The following is a 20,966-nucleotide window of genomic DNA, read 5'->3' on the forward strand; positions in this document are numbered from 1 at the left end:
GCTTTTAACGATCCTAAGTTCACGAACTTCTCCATTTCAGCCGTCATGCGTACATGGTTGAAACATCAGCATTTAATATTCATTTAGAACATCATTAAAATCCTGCATAACCGTAATAAAGAAAGAACAAACAGAAAGATAAAATCGGATTATTCCGGCGTATTTTGCCACACTCTCTTACTTCGAAGATTCCAAAATGTATTTTATCAAAATGCCTATTCTTAATTCTCCCCTTGCATATAGATAGTTCTATTAAACTTCCATATAAAACAACAATTTCCAAAAGCGTGTTTAACCACAATGAAAAGAAGAAGAGATAAAATAAGTACGATAAATAAAAAACAAAATAAAAGAAACGAAATAGAAGCGAATTATTCACACGCGTTTTACCACGCCGAATATCGAACACAACTCACGACAACGAAAAATACTACGTTTCACCATAAATGAACCACCTCACAAAACTTTTTAAATTCGTTTGACCAGAGAAACCTATTCTCGACCCTTTCTCCGCTCAAATTTATTTATTCACTTGAAACGACATTTCCAAAGTTCTGCTTAACAGAGCAACAAAGAACAACGAGGCAATAAATTAAATATAAGGAATAAAATAGAATCGAGTTGTTCGCACGTATTTTATCAGACCGACTTCGAAGGCAGCTCGCGACGAAGAGAATTGAATGCCGATCGCGAGAAGCGCGCGTATGCGCACACGGTGTGTGCGAAAAAGACGACTATACCAGGATCAGGGTTGGACAGAGAGAGATGGAGATCGAGAAGAGCAGAGGGGTAGTCGACACGCGCGGCCCACGGCACACAGGCGGCTTACACGCGTATAAAGGGTGGCGTCGCGATGCCCTGATCGGCATATCTCGTGTAGACAGCAAACTCGCGGCGCTCGGCATCGTACACTCAACCTCGAACACCTTACCTACGATTGTGAACCACGTGAAACGGAAACGGAGCTACAGTTTCGACTCCCAAGGGAACATCCACCTCGATACATCGTCTACTTCGCTTCTATAGCAACAGGTGAGCTGATCGTTTCTTCGCGATATCGCGGCTACCGGTGTATTTTTCTTACTATTTTTCTATTTCGTTCGGTGGAAAGATTGTTTGGAGAATTCCTACGACGTATCAGCTGTGAATAGTTATAGCGGTTGAACTTTGTAAGAAAACATTGGTGTTGGGATTTCTTTTTGAAAATAACTCGTACGAGCTACGAACAGGAATATAAATATACAGGTTTGATTTTGTGACAGAAGATCGATAGGATTCTTTATGAATCGATATAATTAATAGGAATCGAAGTTTACGAGACAAGTTGGTGTTATTTCCTGAGAATTCATATAAGCTGTGCGTTAGTATATAATTGTAGGAGTTGAATTCTTCGAGAAAAAGGTGAGAAGATTGGAAAAGTTCATTCATATAAATATAGTGTTCGAATTTTATGGGAGAGAATTGGAGAGATTGGCGATGGATGGCTTTGGCTATGATGCGATGAGACAATTTTAAAAAATTAGAATTTCGTCCTATGGGTTTGGGTTGAAAATCTAAATACAAATGTGCATATAACACAATATGACAATTGAGAAATAGAAAGTATAGTTTCTATTAATAGTATTTCATTTCACCCGTAAGATGATTTTGAAGTTGTATATTAAATTTTGCTTCTTAACGCTTGATAATGACTATTTGAAGATTTATAGGGGGTGTAGTGAGGTGATTAGGTGGAAAACTGTGATAAGTGATACAATTTTCGTGTGAAGATCTCGATACAATGATATTTAAGGTAGCTCGATGCTTTCGATCTTGAAAAATAGAAATTGTCAATTCTGAAACGTTTAGAATTTTGTTTTTAGATTTAGGGATGATTTGACAAAAATTACGAACGGTTTTCTATTGATTTGGTTTGTATTTTAGTGTCGTATTTGAAATACATTTCAAACACAGAATGCAATTTTTAGATTTCTAGGATAGAATTTCGTTTCGTACATCCGAAGGAAAATGCGAGCCTTGTGAAAAATAATTACCGAGAAATAGAGATCAAGTACAGATCCAACGATGTCAATGTTAAGATAATATTTAACACGACGTGGAAAAAGTCCTTTGTGAAACGATTTAGACGAACGAAAAAGAAAAAACCACAAAAAGGAAGAATATTTCCCGCTACGAATAGAAATAACGCGAATGTAAAGAAATAGAAGGAAATTTGAATCTTCGTCCAGTTTCATCGATCAAACGTGACGTTCTATTTATCTTCGAATCTATAAGTTTGTTGCGCCAAAAATCGACGGATTCTCTCTTGAAAAAACTCGAGCGTAATTGGATTCCATGGGATGGATACTTCCATACCGTTCCACACAATTAGGATCCCCATGTAATAAAGCGAGCGCGATGTTATAAAAGGGATATTCCTTGCTTAACGCGACGTTGTTCCAGCCGAATACTAACGTTGAGATATTGGACCTGTCTAACGCAATTGCAATTGAAGCGTTCTTACAAAGTTTTTGAGACGTCCATTCAATTTGGTTAATGCAGACGTCTACTCCGCGAACGAAATCTCTTGAGAAATTTGACGATTCGTAATTTGCAAGACTACGGCGCAAAGCGGAAACTCTAATCGTTTTAAACGCAGTACAGCGCAAGAAGTGAAAGTCTCTCCCTTTTGATATTTGTAATTTCGTGTGGCATTCGCTAGAATTATCTTACTATGCCAATAGCGTGGCGAATTTATGGAAAATTTATAGAGAATTATTCAAGAACCATCAGATTTCCAATCTCTGGATAACTCGAGATATTTTATTCGAAAATTTTTGAAATTTACTACTGAAATTGTTGGTGATTTTATTTATTTACGATAGAGTAGAGCGAAGGCTTAAAGTGAAATATTGAAAATTGAAAAGCGGAATATTATAAAAATTGAAAGTCGAGATAATCGAAGTTTGAACGGATGATTTAGATTAGATTTAGTTGATTTAGATTAAATTTAGATTATGTGGTTTATCTTACTTCAATTTGCCTGTTCTACATTTTATACGATAAATGTCATTCGTGGTTTGTATCGCGAAGGACATAGATGGATACGGAAATTTAAAATACCTAGCTGTTAGTCACATCTGACTTCACAAATTAAGGGGTGAGACCGTAACATCAATCAGCCAGAGGCAGAAAAGGAGAGAAGAGGCGATTTTTTATTCATGAGACCAACAAAACGCTCACCTGTTGCTCGAAAGAGGAAACTATGTTTTAAGCACGTTCTTGAAATACTAATGAAAGCAGCGTTAGGCAGGAATTCGATAGATTGTTTATAACATTGAATTCAACTTTTCGATAATTCCTCAGTGTATTAAATTTTAATTTCTATAATGTTTACGATATTTCATTTCCCTCTTTGAACGTTCATACTTTCTTATTGAGCGAATTTTTCGTAAAATTAATTAAATTCAAATATCTAATCATCTCTTAATATATTAAGTTATAGTTCTCGATACAATTAGCGATTAAACTTTGATGGTCTCCTAAAGAAACGCGAACGAGCTTATAACACTGACATTAAAAATATTAAATTATATCGTATCGCTGTATTTTCGCTCTCTTAATCGTCACATATCTTGGAAGCAGCGTGTAGATAAAAGTCGAGTCAATTTTTACTATCCGCACCATTGGGGAAAAAGTCGTTGGAAGAAGAAAAGAAACACGAAGGAAAGTGGACAGAGAAATTAGAACTGTGGAAAAAGTTAGAAAAGATGAGGACGGAGTGCTGGAATGAGAAGCAGTGCCCGACTCGAAATGTCTCCGGTCATAGTAAACGTGACAGACAGTCCGGAAGAATTCTAAAAGTACAGTTGTAAAAAGAGACGACAGAAAAGTTTTGCGAGAACGTACCCATCGGTGACAAATCGCATGGTACAAAAGTAACGTTAGCAGTTTGCTCTTTTCGACGAAGAAATCAAAATGACAACTCGTTGTGCTTTTTATGAAAGAAACGAGTACACTCGGCGAAAACAATTAACCACTGTTTCAAAAAAAAGAAAAAAAAATTTATAAATTGTAATTTTAATCTTTCTTTTCTTTTCTCGTGAGATTGACGGCAACTGGTTCTTTTTCTCGTCGCTTGTAACTGAATCAATTATAGCTGTATGAAGTATAGCTGGTTTGATTTAACGTAGGATACTTCAAAAAAGATTATTCTTTTAATGGAAAACCGTATTATTCCGCGCGCCAAGATTCGTCAAATTACTAAATTACGATGGGGCGCGAAACTTCTGCGAAGGAATTTCTTATTAACACTGGCACTTGAAGAATTTCAATCTCCGTAGAATCCTTTCTTCAATTTACATGCGTATTCTAATAAGTATCGCATTTTCGGCCATCTAATAATTTCATTTTTGTTACTAGCTTCATAATCAGCGGATTACTTTTTATCGGACATGATCATTTTCTGGGACAGGAGTAATTAACGCGTTTTGTTTAAAATTCCACATATAGTAAAGCAATACTAAATTACGGAGAAATAATAAGTTTACATGATCATAAAGAGAATTTACCTACGAAGGCATTCAAATGAAATTTTGTTATTTTAATTGTGTCGCATTACATTCCATACAAATTATATATGTACCTTTTTCTTGTTGATTTCTTAATTTTGACATCGCTTGTTGTATAAGAAGTTAATTGTCAGATTCGGAGGTATAAGTCTCCTAAATTAGATGATAAATTTATGAACTTTCGTAAACAGTCAAGGATACATCTAATATTACGACAATCGATATTTTCTAAATGTTCAATGGATTGTAAAAACAGATATTTAATTATTTATGATGCGATAACTATTGCTTACGAAGTTATTAAGATTTATTAAAATCATTGTACACATTGTAACAGGTTTCGGAACTAGCTTATGAGATATGAACCAATTGGGGTGAAATGTCAAATGTTACTTTTCTATCTGAATAACAAAACACTTTTTTTTTCCTAAAAGATATTTCAATCGTCGCTTGAAAATGATCCCTCATTTATTATTTATCGCCAGGGCATTTTCCCGTGTTTGCGTGTTTGCCACGCGAAAACATTGTCTTCAAACATAGCAAACGTTTCTCTACCCCGTATAAAAACAGTTGACCGATCGTTGGGCAGATTGTTCGTCAACCCGAAAACGTTGGTGCTCGCGTTCGTAATTATTTCACTATTCTTTTGCATCACGCAGATAGAATTCGTTATTTCTAAACTATTTTTAGATGTATTACAAATATTTATACTTAAAAGAATATATGTATTTTTATTTTATTAATGGTTTATTAATGGAACACGACATCTCTTTGACCTGTCAGTCACGATAAAAGGTAAAAAGAGTTTCAAAATTTTTAATTATGCGAGGAATGATCGATTTGTTTGCGACGTGTCTACGAACAAAAATTTCTCATAGCCCACTTTGCGTTTGTATAACGGATGACTGACTTGGATAATAAATTTTCGCTATAGCGACAGGCTGTGGAGGCGTCAAGAACGATGCATAAGAAAATTGTATGATCCACGATGCACGAATGTTAACTAATGATCGATGTAGCCGCAAAAGACAAACGACGATACAACAAAAAAGTATCTCTTCTTTCGTGACACCCGTCAGTAACGTGTAACGACGTTAAATTCGAGCTTTGTGCCAATGTGAACAAGCATTGATGAGAGTTTGAATAAAAACGTAATAAGAAACAAGATCACCCTACTTTTTTCCAGCCAATGCCGAAGTAATTTGATTAATTGCTCAGGGAAAATAGCGAGTTTAAAAATGAGTTATTCGTTAATGAGAAGAGTCATGGACTACTGTTGATTATTCTAATGACATAAACAATCGCTTGATCTTGCTTCAATTAGTTGCGACAAATGTAAATAAAATTAACATTCGTTGTCCTGATGGATATGCTATAAAAATAAATATTTTCACGAGTGTAAGTAAAGAAATGGCATTTAAATATTTAGATTTGTTTTATCTTTTCAATAATGGAAACAATACTCATTTTTACGATTTTTTCATATTGTGTATAGATATTTTGTATATGTTCGCATATTTATTTGTATATTTAGTTACATAAACATGTAGTCTGCCAGTGGAGAATCACGTGCGTTAAGAACAGCAAGAGCACGTGTAGAATTTTGACAAAAAATACAGATTTTTTAAATCTTTTTTAAAAGAATAAATTAAAAAAAAAAGTAAAAAAGATACGAATGTCGTTGGGTGTACCTTTCGAAATCAGAGACGAAGAGCTTTTCTTTTAAAACATTATTTGGATAACGAGGATAACGTATATAACGTATTTTCACAAACGTATATAGATAAATAACAATCGTTTAGCTTTTATAATCACAGTACGTTTAAATACGAGATTTGTATCGTTCGAATAATTACTACTGAATATACACACCGTATATGGGATTATTCTCGTATACGAAAAAGGAAAACCATTTTATTTCGATGCAATTGAAATATAAATTACCATAGGAATCGGACAAAAGAGGCACATGCATTTTTTTGGAACCGTTATCGCACTTCTCGTTCTTCTCGTTTTTCATTCTCAATTACTGTATTCTCGTAGTTGTTACTATGAAATATATCTACTTATTTAATTGATTATTTATTCAAATTAATTAAATCATTTGCACAAATAAATTGATAAGTGACAATTGACCATCGGCATTCCTAAACTGCAATGATATATATAATTATTATTCTTGTACATGAGGTGTCAGAAATAATAAAATTGCTTTAAAATTTTTACGGAGAATTAGATAATTTCCCCGAAGCCATCGGATAGGTTTTTTAAATAAGTTCACAGCGTAATACTTATGGACCTACTAATACTAATACTAATAATATATGGAGGAAGAATTTCATGTTGAAAAGTTAAAGCTTGTGATTAAAAGAATTATCTAACGAATATTGTAGAATTGGAAACTACGATTTCGTTCGAATAACTATTCGAACCGTCGGAAAGTTTTACGGTGATATGTTTTTAACCGCGCTGGGTCATCGAAAGCTGTTAAATTGATTCGGAAATGTCACAAGAACGTGTCGCTTCTATTCGAACAATTTTACTGAAAACATACCACTCCTGTTACTAATTAGAAATATATATATATATATATGTCATTAAAAATCTACGAATAAATAAATAAAAAATAAATAACGATAAAAACATAGCGTAATACTACATAAGCAAAAATAGTAGATAATTCATTATTTAAAAAATAAAGGAAGATAGTCAAGAAAATTCTCTCACAGCCAGCGGCAACATTTTTATTATTCCTCCGTTATTTCCAGACACTTATGTTCCCATAAAAATGGTCCAATTAATATGCACAGGATCTTTCTTTAGTAAATATCCTCTGATAATAAATCGTTACTCCCATCAAACTTTTTAGCTCTAAGTCAATTCGATACGCCCGAAGGATGTACCTCTATTTAAAAAAATGAAACAAAATGAACGAATACATAAATTTCTAAGAATAGACTTCTAAACGTAAAATTTTTACACGAACTCTTTAGGTCTCAAAATACCATATAGATCTTGAAAATTTCACAAGATCGTTATTTAGAATGTCACTCAAACTTTCACCGTAATTCGTGTTTCAAACAGAATTTAAAACAAAAGGATCGGAAATTCATTAGCAGCGTTCAGCACGAGTATCGACTAACTCTTTGACTGAAGTAAGATTTTTTAATTATCTCGACGACAAGACTAAAACTTCGAGTTCCTCGTAATATCTTCTTTATTATTTACGGGCGTCACTGGTTCAATAAAATTGATATCGAAACTTTCGTTCCATGGATAGCAATCGCCTCTTCTTTCGAGGCCACGGAATAATCGAATGCTCCAATCGGACGCGAAGTTTTCGTGCTGTCCGAGTTGTTAAGATTCTAAGAGAATATTGGTCGAAACTTTGATCGCACGTGATAGAAGTATACAGTGAATGCCTTTTGACTCGCTACAAATTGTGTTACAGATCTAGAAAACGGATTTATTTCGTGATCCTGGCGCGAATCTTATACAAGTCCGTGCAAATTGTCACGATCGATCTGTTGTGGTGTGCGGAGAGTTTATGATACGATCGAAAAACGTTAGAGCGACGGAGAGTTTACCAGAGTCCAATTCTTTCCTTTTATTATTTTCTTCCAGATAATTTACAATTTTTTTGTGACAACATTCGATGAATTCGGGAATATTGGAACATTTAAGTAGTATAAGTCAACGATCTCAGCTAGTACAGGTCAACGTTAGTACGGGAACGCGTTTGTAGGTTGTGCAATTGTTTAAAAATGTCTTAAACCGTAAGAATATTTACTCGTTTGCTTTTTATTTTCTTCTATCAATAATTTAAATAGTTTTGGAGAATTTTCTACGAATCGTAATTTATTTAATATTTTTTATTGACTTCGTAAATTACTAGGATAGTATTAAGCAAGATAATACTTTTCTAAATGTAATTACGTGAACTGTCAACGATAAAGATATCTATACTCCAAATATTTATACTACAATTATGCATATTCGAAATATTTATATTCCAAGTATAGCATGCATCAATTATTTATAAATATTTATATACTATATCTATCTATCTATAGTATCAATTACGTATATTTTAACTATTTTGTTCCTATTAAATATGTTTACAAATTTCTAGAAATCAAACATTTTACAAGTGTCTAATTTGTATGTGCAGGATCGCTTTCATCAAAATAATACAATCACGAAGATAAGTTTTCTTTCATCGCGACAATACAACGCTTCAACAAATATCGACGACCGCACATAAACACTTATTACAAACGCTTATTATTATCATAAAATGATCGTAAACCAGAGAATAACAGAACATAAAATAGATCGTGTACAATATAAAATGATCGTATATCGGAAAAACACGTAAAATACTTTATGTCTATGCGTCGATCAATATCAATTGCTACTTGCTACTTCAATTTAGAATTTCTTTATCTCCTAATTTCTGTTATGACATCCTCGTAATACGATCGTTTTCTCGCGTTTCCATGAACATTGTGTCCCAAACGACGAGAAAACGAGAGCAGTGGGTGGAGTAGAAAGGAAAAGCACGGATCAGGCGAGGTTATTAAAACAGCGTTATTAGCGAATCTTTTGTAGCTTATAAGCAGCGTGCAGAGCACAGTTATTGCTTATCTCGCGCGTATGAAATCTGAAAGTGGGCTAATCAGCCTGCCACGACGAACCACTAGCTCACGACAACTTTTCAGTTTACTACCAGTCGTTTAATAACAATTCTCTGTTTGGTGCTGCGTGGCTTTCTGCTTTAATATGAGTCGCTCTTTGATAACCTATGTAAATTGCTCTGTTCTCGCGATCGCTTAAGTAGCAAGGATTGCTGTTCATTTCGCGATGAATAATTCGCAGATTTTGAGAATTTACTCGGTGATTTGTCAGTCTAGCCATCTTTCTACAGATTTTAGTTCAACGCTGTGAACTGATTTTATTACAAATAGAAATGATTAATCGCAACTCGAATCGATTTAGCGATATTTTGTCAATTTATGTATTTTTCAGGTGGCAGATTATAAAAATTCAATTGATTATTTTAGAATAAGCTATCGTTATATTTCTCGCGTTGATTTAATCGACGAAACAGAATTTTTACAATGATATGTAATAAATTTTTTTAATTATACCTCGTTCTACCGATTATTTCGGAAGAGATAATTCCTGGCTTCTGTTTGTATTTATTCAGCGATCTTTTAGTTCTTTAGAATAGATTAAGTAGAATTGGCTTCGTAACATTGGCTAACTTCCGTAACTCCGATCCTTGACCCATACTACTTAAACCTCGAGGTATTAGGATTGAGAAAGATTAAATAGAATTTGTTTCATGACATTGAGCAACTTCACTAGCGGCGATCGTTGACCTATATTACTTAAATCTTCCAATATTATCCAATATTATCCCCAACTTTTAAAATTTTGAATTCTCTATGTCTCAAAAAATTTAAATTTAAATGTGTTTAAATTTATCATATTCAAAATTGTACAAAAATTGTTCCTCAGTTTTCCTTTTTCTCTCGTCCAGTAAATCGTATTATCGCGTAGGATTACCAGCAATTTATTAATATTCATCGTTCTTATGGCTGATCTCTCTCTATAAATGTACGTTAAACGGAAAGCTTGACCCAATTCGATGACACGATTTATGACCACAAACACGGGTATCTAACAGTTTCGAATGCGAAACCACACTTTACCGTCTCGTCTTGTGTTCGAACTGTGCTACAACTTGGAAATTCTCTGCCATAATGTAGCGGTCCCTTGTATTGTATTTCAATCAGACGCATCAAGAAAGGAAACTAGCGAAAGGCGAAACTACTCGTAGTTTCCCCTTTTTGCAACTTTGACGAAACTTTCAATAGTAATTTCCTTTAAAATAGTATAATCTGGAACTTGGATGAAACTCTGGTTATTAGAAGCGTCCCTCTAATTATTATAATATTTACCTTGTACGTCTCCAAATATTAATACTTATAGAATCTTTGTACTATCTAAATAAAACATTAGAAAAATTATATCAACGATAGGATGTAACTGTTTCATACCATTGTCCTAAATTTTAGCATTTGTCAAAGTTTCACATGAAATTACGTTTTGTAAAAACTATATCGGTGATGATGATGTTATCACTGGAAGTTTTCCGCAATTGCCAACATTACAGAACGCAAAATTTAATGTAAGAAATTTGTTTCCCATTCTTTCAAATATTAATAATACCGTAAAATACAAATAAAAGATTAAAAATTGCTGTATCGAATACAACAATCTGTCTCTTCGACAACAACGATAAAGAACTTTAGATTCAGATACCAGGCATAAATTCGTATTTAGAAAATACAAGATTCTTTTTAGTCGATGCTTAATATCGAAATTTTCAATGTCAAATCGTCCCAATGATTGTTGGTTTTCGTCCAAAAACCATGAAATCGCCCCAAGTACGAAGAAGTTTGCCGAACCCTATTTATTTCTAGAAATGAATTAAAATGGTAATTCGTCTCTATAAATTTTAAACATTACAGTATCCCATCGCCGAGATAAAATTGGAAATCTGACATTTCGCCTCGAAGAAAGTAAAAGAACAAAAGTGCGGAAAGAAGCGATATTTGGTCCGTTAACAAGATCGCTATCACTTTCATCGACAACGTCGTCATTGATAATGATCCACCGTGCGTGAAATTCGCCTTTCGATGCAACGTGACATTACGATTTTTATGATTGCTCAGCTTCACGGTTTCATCGTCGTATCGTTCTTTTCCGTATTTCTACTTTCTCCACGTTACTTTCATGACGTGCTTCGCGTAAAATTTACTGACCGTGTCTCGATATCTACGTCAACTTGCTCCAGCTGTCCGTCTTTATTCTTTCTCGTTATCGTGCTGTACAGTGTGCTACATATACAGTGACTCGTGCAATTATGATCAAATAGTTGGAACAATCAAATTTACAAAGAGACACGATGATCGTCTGCCTTTTCTCTCTTCGATGCGCAAGTTGCATCGCATCGATTCCATCAAAATAACGTAGGTGACCTAACTATAGCATTTTTGTTTTTGCGTGCTTCAGCGAAGAATTTAGAAATTAAAAATTCAAACGATTCGACAAAGATACGAGAAACAAGAGATTCAAACAATTTACGAAGTGGAATTTCCAATCGAAAGTTCGAGGAATCGGAAATGTTGTTATAGAAAATTAAAGAAACGGAGATTGTTACGTTGTTTTGGAATTAGTTCGTGGAACTTAGTCGTCTCTGCTGTACCGGAAGCTAGTGCGATGTCGTAAAGGGCAGTGGAATATGGAAGACACGTTAACAAGGTTTAATTTCACGACATGGGGCGCGTTTCCTCTCTCTCGAGGGAGAAATATCGAGAAGCGAGGATAATCTCGTTTCCGGGACGAAGTAGCACGTATACGCATGTACCTGTTCACCAGTCTATCGATGAGATCGATGATAATCGCAACAATAACGCGTCTCAAGCTTTTCCTACTCGAGTTCTCGTATATTGTTCATGGACTAGCTACTCCTTCCGTTTATGTAGAAAGATCGTAAAAATTGCTTTTAAAGATTCAGTGGAACAAGAAAATTCTTAAAGGATCTAGCGATAGGTAAAAACGTTAATGGGATCAAGTAGGGTATATTAGAAAAATGTTGATAAAGGAATAAAAACGAAGATGCAGTTTTTATATTGTGATATAATTATATTATAGTGATTTCATCTAAACGAAATGAAATTATATTTCTCCGTAAATTAAACGATAGTTCCTAAATAATAATGACGTTATACGTATCTTCGAAACAGAAAAAGAACCACTACTCGACCATCAAAAAAGACCTACCCTATCACGTCTTGAATTCCCTCAGGAAAGTCCGTTCATTTGGTCAACGAGACCAATTTCATTAAATCGGATGAAGAGGGCGAAGGTAAGTGGGTGTCTATCAACAAGGGTCTATCGGAGGCAACTTAAAATTTCATTAACGAATCGTCGATGGGTTTGCAACGGAGCACGCGTTAATCGCATTTCCGGTTACCAAGTATATCATAGGGGGTGGCTTCCTGTCGCGAACTAAAAAGCGATCCTGCGTCCAGTCTTCCACTGTGCTTTTCCAAAGCATCCGGTTAAACTACGATTGGTGTAATACAGATGAGATCGCTAATGAATAAGCGACGAAGTAAAAAAGAGAACAAAGTAAAGTAAACGAAAGTAAATAAAACAATTATTAATCTCGTAAGTTCCATCTCCGTAATATCACGTTCGATATATTACGTAAAGCGCTTCTTTATCACGCGTTCTCCTGAAAACAGATTTTTCGTAACAGGGCAATGATCAGAGTTACGTTTCACTTACGTAAGGAAGTTGTATCCGAGAAAGAACTAAGTATGCAGAAATTTCTATAAAAAAGCACTATGCGTGAAATATAATAATTTTCTATGAAAAAGAACAGAAAAATATCGCGAAATTATTAAAAATTCGATTGAAATTAAGTTGTTATAACTGAACTGAATTAAAAGCTAGCAAAATAAAAGACAGGAAAATCGCAAGCATCGAACAGCTAACACCGTCGTTATCAGAAATAGTTCAAAGAAAGGTATTTTGGATTTAAACGAAACCTTATATTTAATTCCTTTGATTTTTATAGAGACCAAATATTTCTCATTTACTAAAAGTTCAAGTGAACAGTGAATCATAGGAATCTAACCAACCAACTAGAACACAACCACAAATTCGTAACAAAGTTCTGAAAAAGTATGTTAACTATATGGAAATGGTCAATGACCAATAATAGCAACATGTGGCGGAAACGATTAAAATTACAACTTGGCAGCGTGACGTCTCAAACCTCTGACACAGATGTCAATCAGAAACTCACGAATTTGCCAATGGTTTTCGAAACATAGTCGAATCACTGCCGTTTCAGCCCTGCCAACTGTCGTCCATCGGAAACTTTCCCAAGTGACGATTGAATTAAGCTCGTCGTCCAGTCAGACCAGTCAGACACATTCCGTATGACTCCTGCGCTATCGATCCAGCGATGCGTACTTGTTTGCATATGTCTGCATACGTTGATGATGGTCCATTTCATTCGACCAACACGTACGACCGGTATATAGTTGAACACTTACGTTGCACTGTCCGATATTTAATTGCCGGGGAAACGCGGAAATTGGTCCGGAAACGTCACACGATAGCACTCGAGAGAACTTTGGCAATTTGTTTTTGAAATTGACACGATTTCAACCGACGCGATTTTCTTACGTATCCAGTCGGTGTCTTTATTTCAGTATATTCATTTTTGATTTTTGTTCGTAATTCAAAGAAGCATCTATCGTATTTCGCGGCGATTGGAACGATGCTTGTACTTTTATTTCTAATTCCTTCAAGGAACATTTTGTCGTCGTTCTTTTTTTGATAAAAAGTTGGAATTTTTGTGATCGACTTTGGCACGATCTTGTTAAGCATATACGGTGTCTGTAAAAAGTACTTATACGCCATTGTATCTATTATAGTATTTACTTTATTATAGTACTAATTAATTAGCTGCAAGTATATCGAATTCCGTATCATTTAGCAGTACGTGAATGTACGTTGCTTTGTATAATGGAAAGCAGTTAGAAGTCTCTTTAGAAGAGAAATTACTATATTAACGATAAGTTACTACGTTATTAGGAGAGAAACCTGTCACGACGAATAACTATATTATAGCAAGAAGTCGTTTATTTTGTCATACATTATTAGAATAGTTCATTTCGGAATAAGAGATGCAGTAATGAAAAATAAATACCAGTTCGATTTTATGAAAGAAAAAATACGTTCAGAATTACGCACACGAGCGTTTAATGACACAGTCCAATATCTTTTTTCTTCTCTTTCAGATGTAATCGTACCTTTCGATAATTTAATAACGAGAGGAAACTTCTGAACTTTATTTTAAAATGTTTAAAGAAACTCTAATGCCACGGAGTATATAATTACCAAATTTTTTTTTAAGATTAAGACAGTGGCTGTAAAATTGCACTTCTATCACTTTGGAGATTACCACCTAACGACGTCGTAGCTCGTGAACTTAAAACTTGTGAGTAAGCGAGATTTACGAAAGCCTTTTAGGAGTTTCTTCACGGATTAAAGAAACGCCATAGTAGGAAGGGAAATAATTTTTCAACAAAGATCATCGGTACAGGTTTCCTCGGGAAGAAACTCCAAAGTATCCAGACACTCGCTTATTTTTGGCATTTTGTGTATTTCGAAATTACGAATAAATCAAACTGCATAATGCGAAGATTTATATTTTTGGATACGACTAGAGAATCGGTACTTAAATAGAGATTCGTTTTACCTATTAAAAGTAATTATTAAAAAAGTTAAAAACATTAAGAATTACGTAAAACAGAAATACTTATCGCTACACACAGTGTCCAAAGAGAATAGTCAGAACGTGAGAAATATTGTTCGCCTTTAAAGGAGCATTAATGGAAACGCAAATACCTGTCGTAACACAAAACATTGTTTACGGAAAGACTATTAAAAATAGGAAAAAATGAACACATAGCAGATCTCTCAAAGTACACGCAGCAAACACGTGGAACAGGCTGATTCAAAGCAGCTGGATAATCGATACGAAGCACGATACAAGACACGTGATCGATGTCCCCAAACGAATCAGATAAATCACATCTCGGCATACCCATCTTCCCGTTTCCTTTCACGCCCTCTTTTCAACGTTTTTGCCAGTCCAGTAACCCGAAATTCATCACACTCGTGTGGAAAAGCCATAGAAAAGAACTTTGATGAATCGAGACGGAATGATTATTCAAAGCAATTTGCAATTTTATGGGAACTTCCTATTCCTCTTCGTTTTTCTCGCTTCTCTTCCTCTTTACTCTCTCTCTCTCTCTTTTTTTTTTTACGTGCTAATGCATCTTCATTCAGCGAAGATCGAAAAGGCAGATTTACGCCGGCGAATTAACTCGGCGGGACGAAAGTCCGGCAAATTGATATTTCTCGTGCAATAAAAATACGAGCGTCGCTGTAATTAAAAACTAAATTCATTGGTTGAGAGAGAGTCGAGGCACCTGTTGCGATGCAGACAATTTTATAGGGTTTCTCGTTTATCAGAGTTTACTCTCGAATTTCTATGAAACTACATTGATTATACGTACCAAGTTTTCCAGAGAGTTGTATTTCTATTAATTTGTGGAAATTCTGTTCGCGAATATCGAAGTATCGAAGGATTCGGTCTTCGAATTTCTATTAAATCGAGGAAATCGTTGAAAAATTTCTTTGCCGAAATTGTTGGCAAAGTTTCCTTACGTAAATTACGAAGATCTTACCAATTAACTGTACTAATCAAAATAAATGTACCAAATCAAGCGTGTGAATGCTATTTAAATATTAATCGTAGTTATTAATACTTTATCAGGAAAAAACGAAAATCAACGAAAAATACTTTCTCTCTAAGTACTTATCCTGGGATTTTTCAAAAATAAAATTACCAATTTTATGATAGAATTCCAAGGCAGTGCACGACAATCTTAACAATATTGTAGAATATTGAATCGCGCCTCTTCAATACGAGAGATGCCACTATCGAGCTTAAGCGAATTGGAACTCAGTTAATCCGATAATCATTAGGAATTCGTGGTCGCATTTAGGATGAGCGATTACACGTGTTGTTGTACGATACTGAAACCGCGTATCATTGGTTATCTGTTCAATATTCGATACAGAAGTCCACTGGATATCGGTATTTCTTGGTCATACTTGATTACGACTAATGAAAATGATCAAACGTCAAGAATTTTCACAACAACGATGATTCTATTAAATAAATATAAATTTCTTGATCATCGTTCATCTTTATTTTGACGTTTCGTGGAATGAAAATAAAGAATATTTTATTCTTTTATTTATCATGAAGAATATAAGAATACAACTGCAAATATAATATCATGGTCCATTTCTTTTTCATCGTCATTATTGAAAAAAGCGAATATCTATAGCAAAGACTAAGTCGTTATTTCGACTAAAAACTTTTCTCTGAAACGCAACTGCAACACCGTTGATTCTCAAAATTTCGGATCACCAATTCTCCAATTTTATGGTCACGTAGCAAAATTTGAGAACCTTTCCTGTAAAGAATAGCTTTCTCCGTATTAAGAGAGACGTATCTTTAGTGAAATTTGTCGTTGTTTCGCGCAAAACAATTTTTCTCGAAGAAAGAAACACCATCCCGAAAGGGTTATTAACACCTCTGTACGTTAGAGCCAGCCGATTCGTGAGATTAGTTCTGAAAATATCGATTCGTACACCGAGAAGCAAGATTTCTCGCGAAGCTCGTGAAAATTTCAGTGGTACCTACCTAACATTTACCAGGACGTTTCATTTCTGTGAGATACCCGTGGAAATTAAATCGGCCTCGATTTAAAGTGGCAATTCCGAGTGAAACGAAAGGCCAACACCGGGAAACTAGGATACGCGTTCCCGGAGCTCATCTCGTTCAATTTACAGGATTTACAATCGTTCGTGGCTCTCGAAAGAATCGTTGGTAGCGTCGGATTTTTCGGCTGAATCGTGGATCGTAAACCTTGATCGTTTTACCATTTCTCGCGTGTTTATTGTAAAAAGAGAAAGAGAAAGAGAGGAAGACGAAACGGTCGACGTGAAAAACTGTTTTAGTATCTGCTAGCCTGTATCAATTACCCGGTTAAAATTTGATCAATCGTTAAAATATAATAGAAATTTATTGGAACTTCAATCGCGTCTCTGGTTCTTACAAGAACCAAGACAGTTCGGATTTTTTTAGTAGTAAAAATTTAAAAATGTTACTTTGTCAAATTTTAATACTACGAAAGGCACGATTCTTTGGAAATTAAGTAAGTTGAAAATACTTAAAAAATGTATTATTTTATAGATTTTACTTGACGCGGGATTCTGAAATATACGTAGAAGAATAGATCTTTGAAAATAAAGTATTTTTAAAGTACGTGATACGTGGAGTGGAATAAATATGGTGGAAGCGAAGAACGTAAAGAAATTCGCAAAGGAATATAAATGGAAATGGACTGACAGTGGTCAGAAACGCGAAACGAATATACTGGAAACTATTGTACTGTATAAATATTACGAACCAGTATAGCGCGAAAATATTTGAACTTTCTATTTCTTTAAAAAATACATCTTCTCGTGGAAAGTTAATATACCAATCTATGTAGAAAACAATTTATCCGAGGAATCTTTTTAAAAATTCCCGAATTTCTATAACCTACTGCTTCCGAGCAAAAAAACTTTGAAAGTTTAATTTAAAACAGATATAATAATTCTTCTGCTAGGTATAACAATACATTGGGAAATATATAATTGATTAAATAAATAATGACAACGACGATATCGAATATCTATGAGATCACTTAACTTTTCCGCGGTGAACTCGTTAACAGTTTCGGTTTTGCATTTTCGATGTAAATCCGCGTTGTGATTATGACGAAAAGATTTCGGATAAAATCGGGTCGGCAACGAAATTTCGGCAACTGGATTCGGACTACGAAGGTGGAAATTCTCAACAGATTAGATACACGGGAAAGCAATTTTCGAGGCAATGTGTCGTGTCACTTGCTATTCATGATTTGTGAATTTTGAAACCCAATTCGAAATTAGGAAACAGATTGCTTCCATTCCGGTAAAATATCTCCTGATTCGAATGGTTTTCGATGAAACGATATTTGGGCGACAAATATTACCATAGTTGGTTGCATACTTTTAGAAAATACATCCTACAGCTTTCGATAAAAAATTCAATCAAGCGAGATTAAATATAAAATAATAAATTGTCGATTAAACTCTATATTTATACATTATATTGTAGAAATCACGGATCAATGATCTTTATGGATTTATTTACTGTGATTTAAATGCGATATAACTAAGACAACTAAATCGATAATTCACAACTCACGAACTAACAGTTGGCAACTCGTAACAACTCGGCAATTAATGATTAACCAACTCGCAACTCGCTCTCAACTCGACTCGACTCGACTCAACTGACGACTCGCAACTTACAGCTCACAGCTCACAGTTGATTAACCCGTGACTAATCGCAGCTTCCTCGCTACTGCAACTAGTCGCAACTCAGTCGTAAATACGGTTTTGGTATTCCTAGTACGCACATGTGTTCCACAGACGTGGATGACAAGTACACCTTTTGTAATTAACCAATGTCGTAAAGGGCCACGGGTATATGTCCCATAGGAATTTCCCATCTTCTTCGGCCCGTCATCGCTTCTATTGTTTTCTACCTGTAGTTCACCGGTCTTCTCCTTTTCTCCAGGATTCTTCCCCGATACTGCAATATTTAACTGCATTTCTATCTTTTTCAGGACAGAGTTAAACGGAAAGAGAACTTTACAATGAAGATTAGGACAGGTTTGTTAACGACGAGCGTAGCTTTTCTTTATTTGATCGGGATCGTGGAAAGACCAGTTTTGGCGATGGAGGAAGCACCGCCTTATTCCACGAACCTTCATGATTATAATACTATGTTGAATTCTATGGAATTTGACGACTCCGTGCCTGACAAAAGAGCTTATACTTACGTTTCCGAATATAAGAGGCTACCAGTGTACAACTTTGGTATTGGAAAACGTTGGATAGACACAAGCGATAACAAGGTAGGAACATACCTAAGAAGAAGATTCTTTTACATATTACGAAACAATATATTTTTCTAATCAAACTTTTCCATGTTAGAAGCTTCCTTTCAAAAAGAAAGATATTATAAACGTGCGCAAATTGTACAATAGCCCTTTTTCTCTCGATATGGCCAATCCACCCATTTTTCTAAGATGCGATTCTACGAAATAATTAAATTCCATAATTGCAGAGAGGACGCGACTACTCGTTCGGTCTTGGTAAACGCAGGCAATACAGTTTCGGTCTAGGGAAACGAAACGATAACTCGGACTACCCTGTCAGATTAAACATGGACTATCTCCCCGTGGATAATCTCGCTTATCATTCGCAAGAGAATTTGGACGATCTTTTGGAGGCGAAACGTAGCAGACCCTATAGTTTTGGATTGGGTAAGAGGGCGACTCATCCGAACAACGGACAGCCGATAGGACCGAAGAGACCAAACGATTTGATGAGCCAAAGATATCACTTTGGCCTTGGCAAGAGGCTGCCCGAAGACGAGGAGAATTCGTCGCAATAGGATTCTTCGCGAAGGATGTCTTGCTCGACGATCCATTTGAATGGTGTCGCCGACGTTTATGGCAATGTAGCTCTAATTCGATGTCGCAGAGTTTTATTGTCAGACGAAGTATATCGATAACGCAACAATAAAGACGTGTTTGAAAGTTTCAACGTCTCTTACATCTTGTTCAGGCTTTGTGTTCCATTTTTATCATCTACCTATCGAATTCTCTTTCTTTACGTCTGATAATATCGGTGGTGGTTTTTAATTTGATCGATGTTATATGAGTAAAAGTAACCGCAGAGCTGGGTGGATCGTTCCATCGTTTGGACGACGGTTGAATCGAATGGAAAAGCGGCGTGTCAAAGTTGGGCAAATGTTATTTGAAACGGAAATAAAGGAGCGTAACTTGAGGCGATGCGTCGATTTTAATTAATTGTTTTCGTTCGAACTTTATTTTCGCGAGAATGAATTTTACCTTATGCCGAGATAATACTTTTTTATTTCAATTAACGCTTTGGAATGTACCAAGGAACGATTTAAATACGGTCTCTGCGTACATTTAAATTATACCTTTGCATGCATATACAAATAACAAACCCAGACTATTTTACGAAATAAACGTCATCTTGCTTTCCTCGTTTCAAGTCCTCCTTTTGATTGTATACTTGAGTAATAAACGTGTACGAGGAAGTTTGTGTCTTCGGTACAATTTGCGTAATAGAATCAGAAATCATGCGAAAAATTACTCTAGAAAATATTTACTCGAACAAATATGGAACAAGGTACGATCAAATAATTCGAAGAAGAATCATATTCATCTTTGAATACGTCGAAGCGCAATTATTTAAGAATAATTACAAAATTGATCTAAAAAGGAAAACATGTTATTTAAACGATCGATTTTCAGATATTTTATTTAAACAATACCTAAGATGTCGATGTGGTGATTATTTTTGTATGGCGATGTTTGGCTCGGCTTGGTGGTTAAGACGTTTGTACGAATAAAATGTGTTTGAAACGATCGAATTACGAGTGTTTTGAGATTTATACACATGGATTTGAAAATGCTTTATTAGAAGGTTCATATCGTGTACATTGATTTGTTCAATAAATAATATCGAAAATGCTGAGTAGCGGAGAATCGTTATTAAATAATTTCTATCGTAATAAGTAACGTTCATATAATATATTACGTAATAAATGTAAAT

The 20,966-nt window shown here is 35.0% G+C and overlaps 1 protein-coding gene across 1 annotated transcript; it reads left to right on the forward strand.

Annotated features, from left to right (window-relative positions):
* The first annotated feature begins 838 nt into the window (after positions 1-838).
* Positions 839-19,921, forward strand: LOC126874134 (allatostatins). The gene is made up of 3 exons (XM_050635841.1): positions 839-1,032; positions 18,941-19,231; positions 19,444-19,921. The coding sequence occupies exons 2-3, from the start codon at positions 18,971-18,973 to the stop codon at positions 19,771-19,773; spliced, it is 591 nt and encodes a 196-aa protein (XP_050491798.1). The 5' UTR covers positions 839-1,032; positions 18,941-18,970; the 3' UTR covers positions 19,774-19,921.
* The last annotated feature ends 1,045 nt before the right edge of the window (positions 19,922-20,966 follow it).

This window comes from Bombus huntii, chromosome 15, assembly GCF_024542735.1.
Source record: "Bombus huntii isolate Logan2020A chromosome 15, iyBomHunt1.1, whole genome shotgun sequence".
Taxonomy (NCBI): Eukaryota; Metazoa; Arthropoda; class Insecta; order Hymenoptera; family Apidae; genus Bombus; species Bombus huntii.

Bases quoted from the DNA above. Each gene is read 5' to 3' on its own strand.
- LOC126874134 (XM_050635841.1), top strand. From the start codon at position 18,971: ATGAAGATTAGGACAGGTTTGTTAACGACGAGCGTAGCTTTTCTTTAT. The intron at 19,232-19,443 runs GTAGGAACATAC...CCATAATTGCAG, and splicing joins TAGACACAAGCGATAACAAG to AGAGGACGCGACTACTCGTT.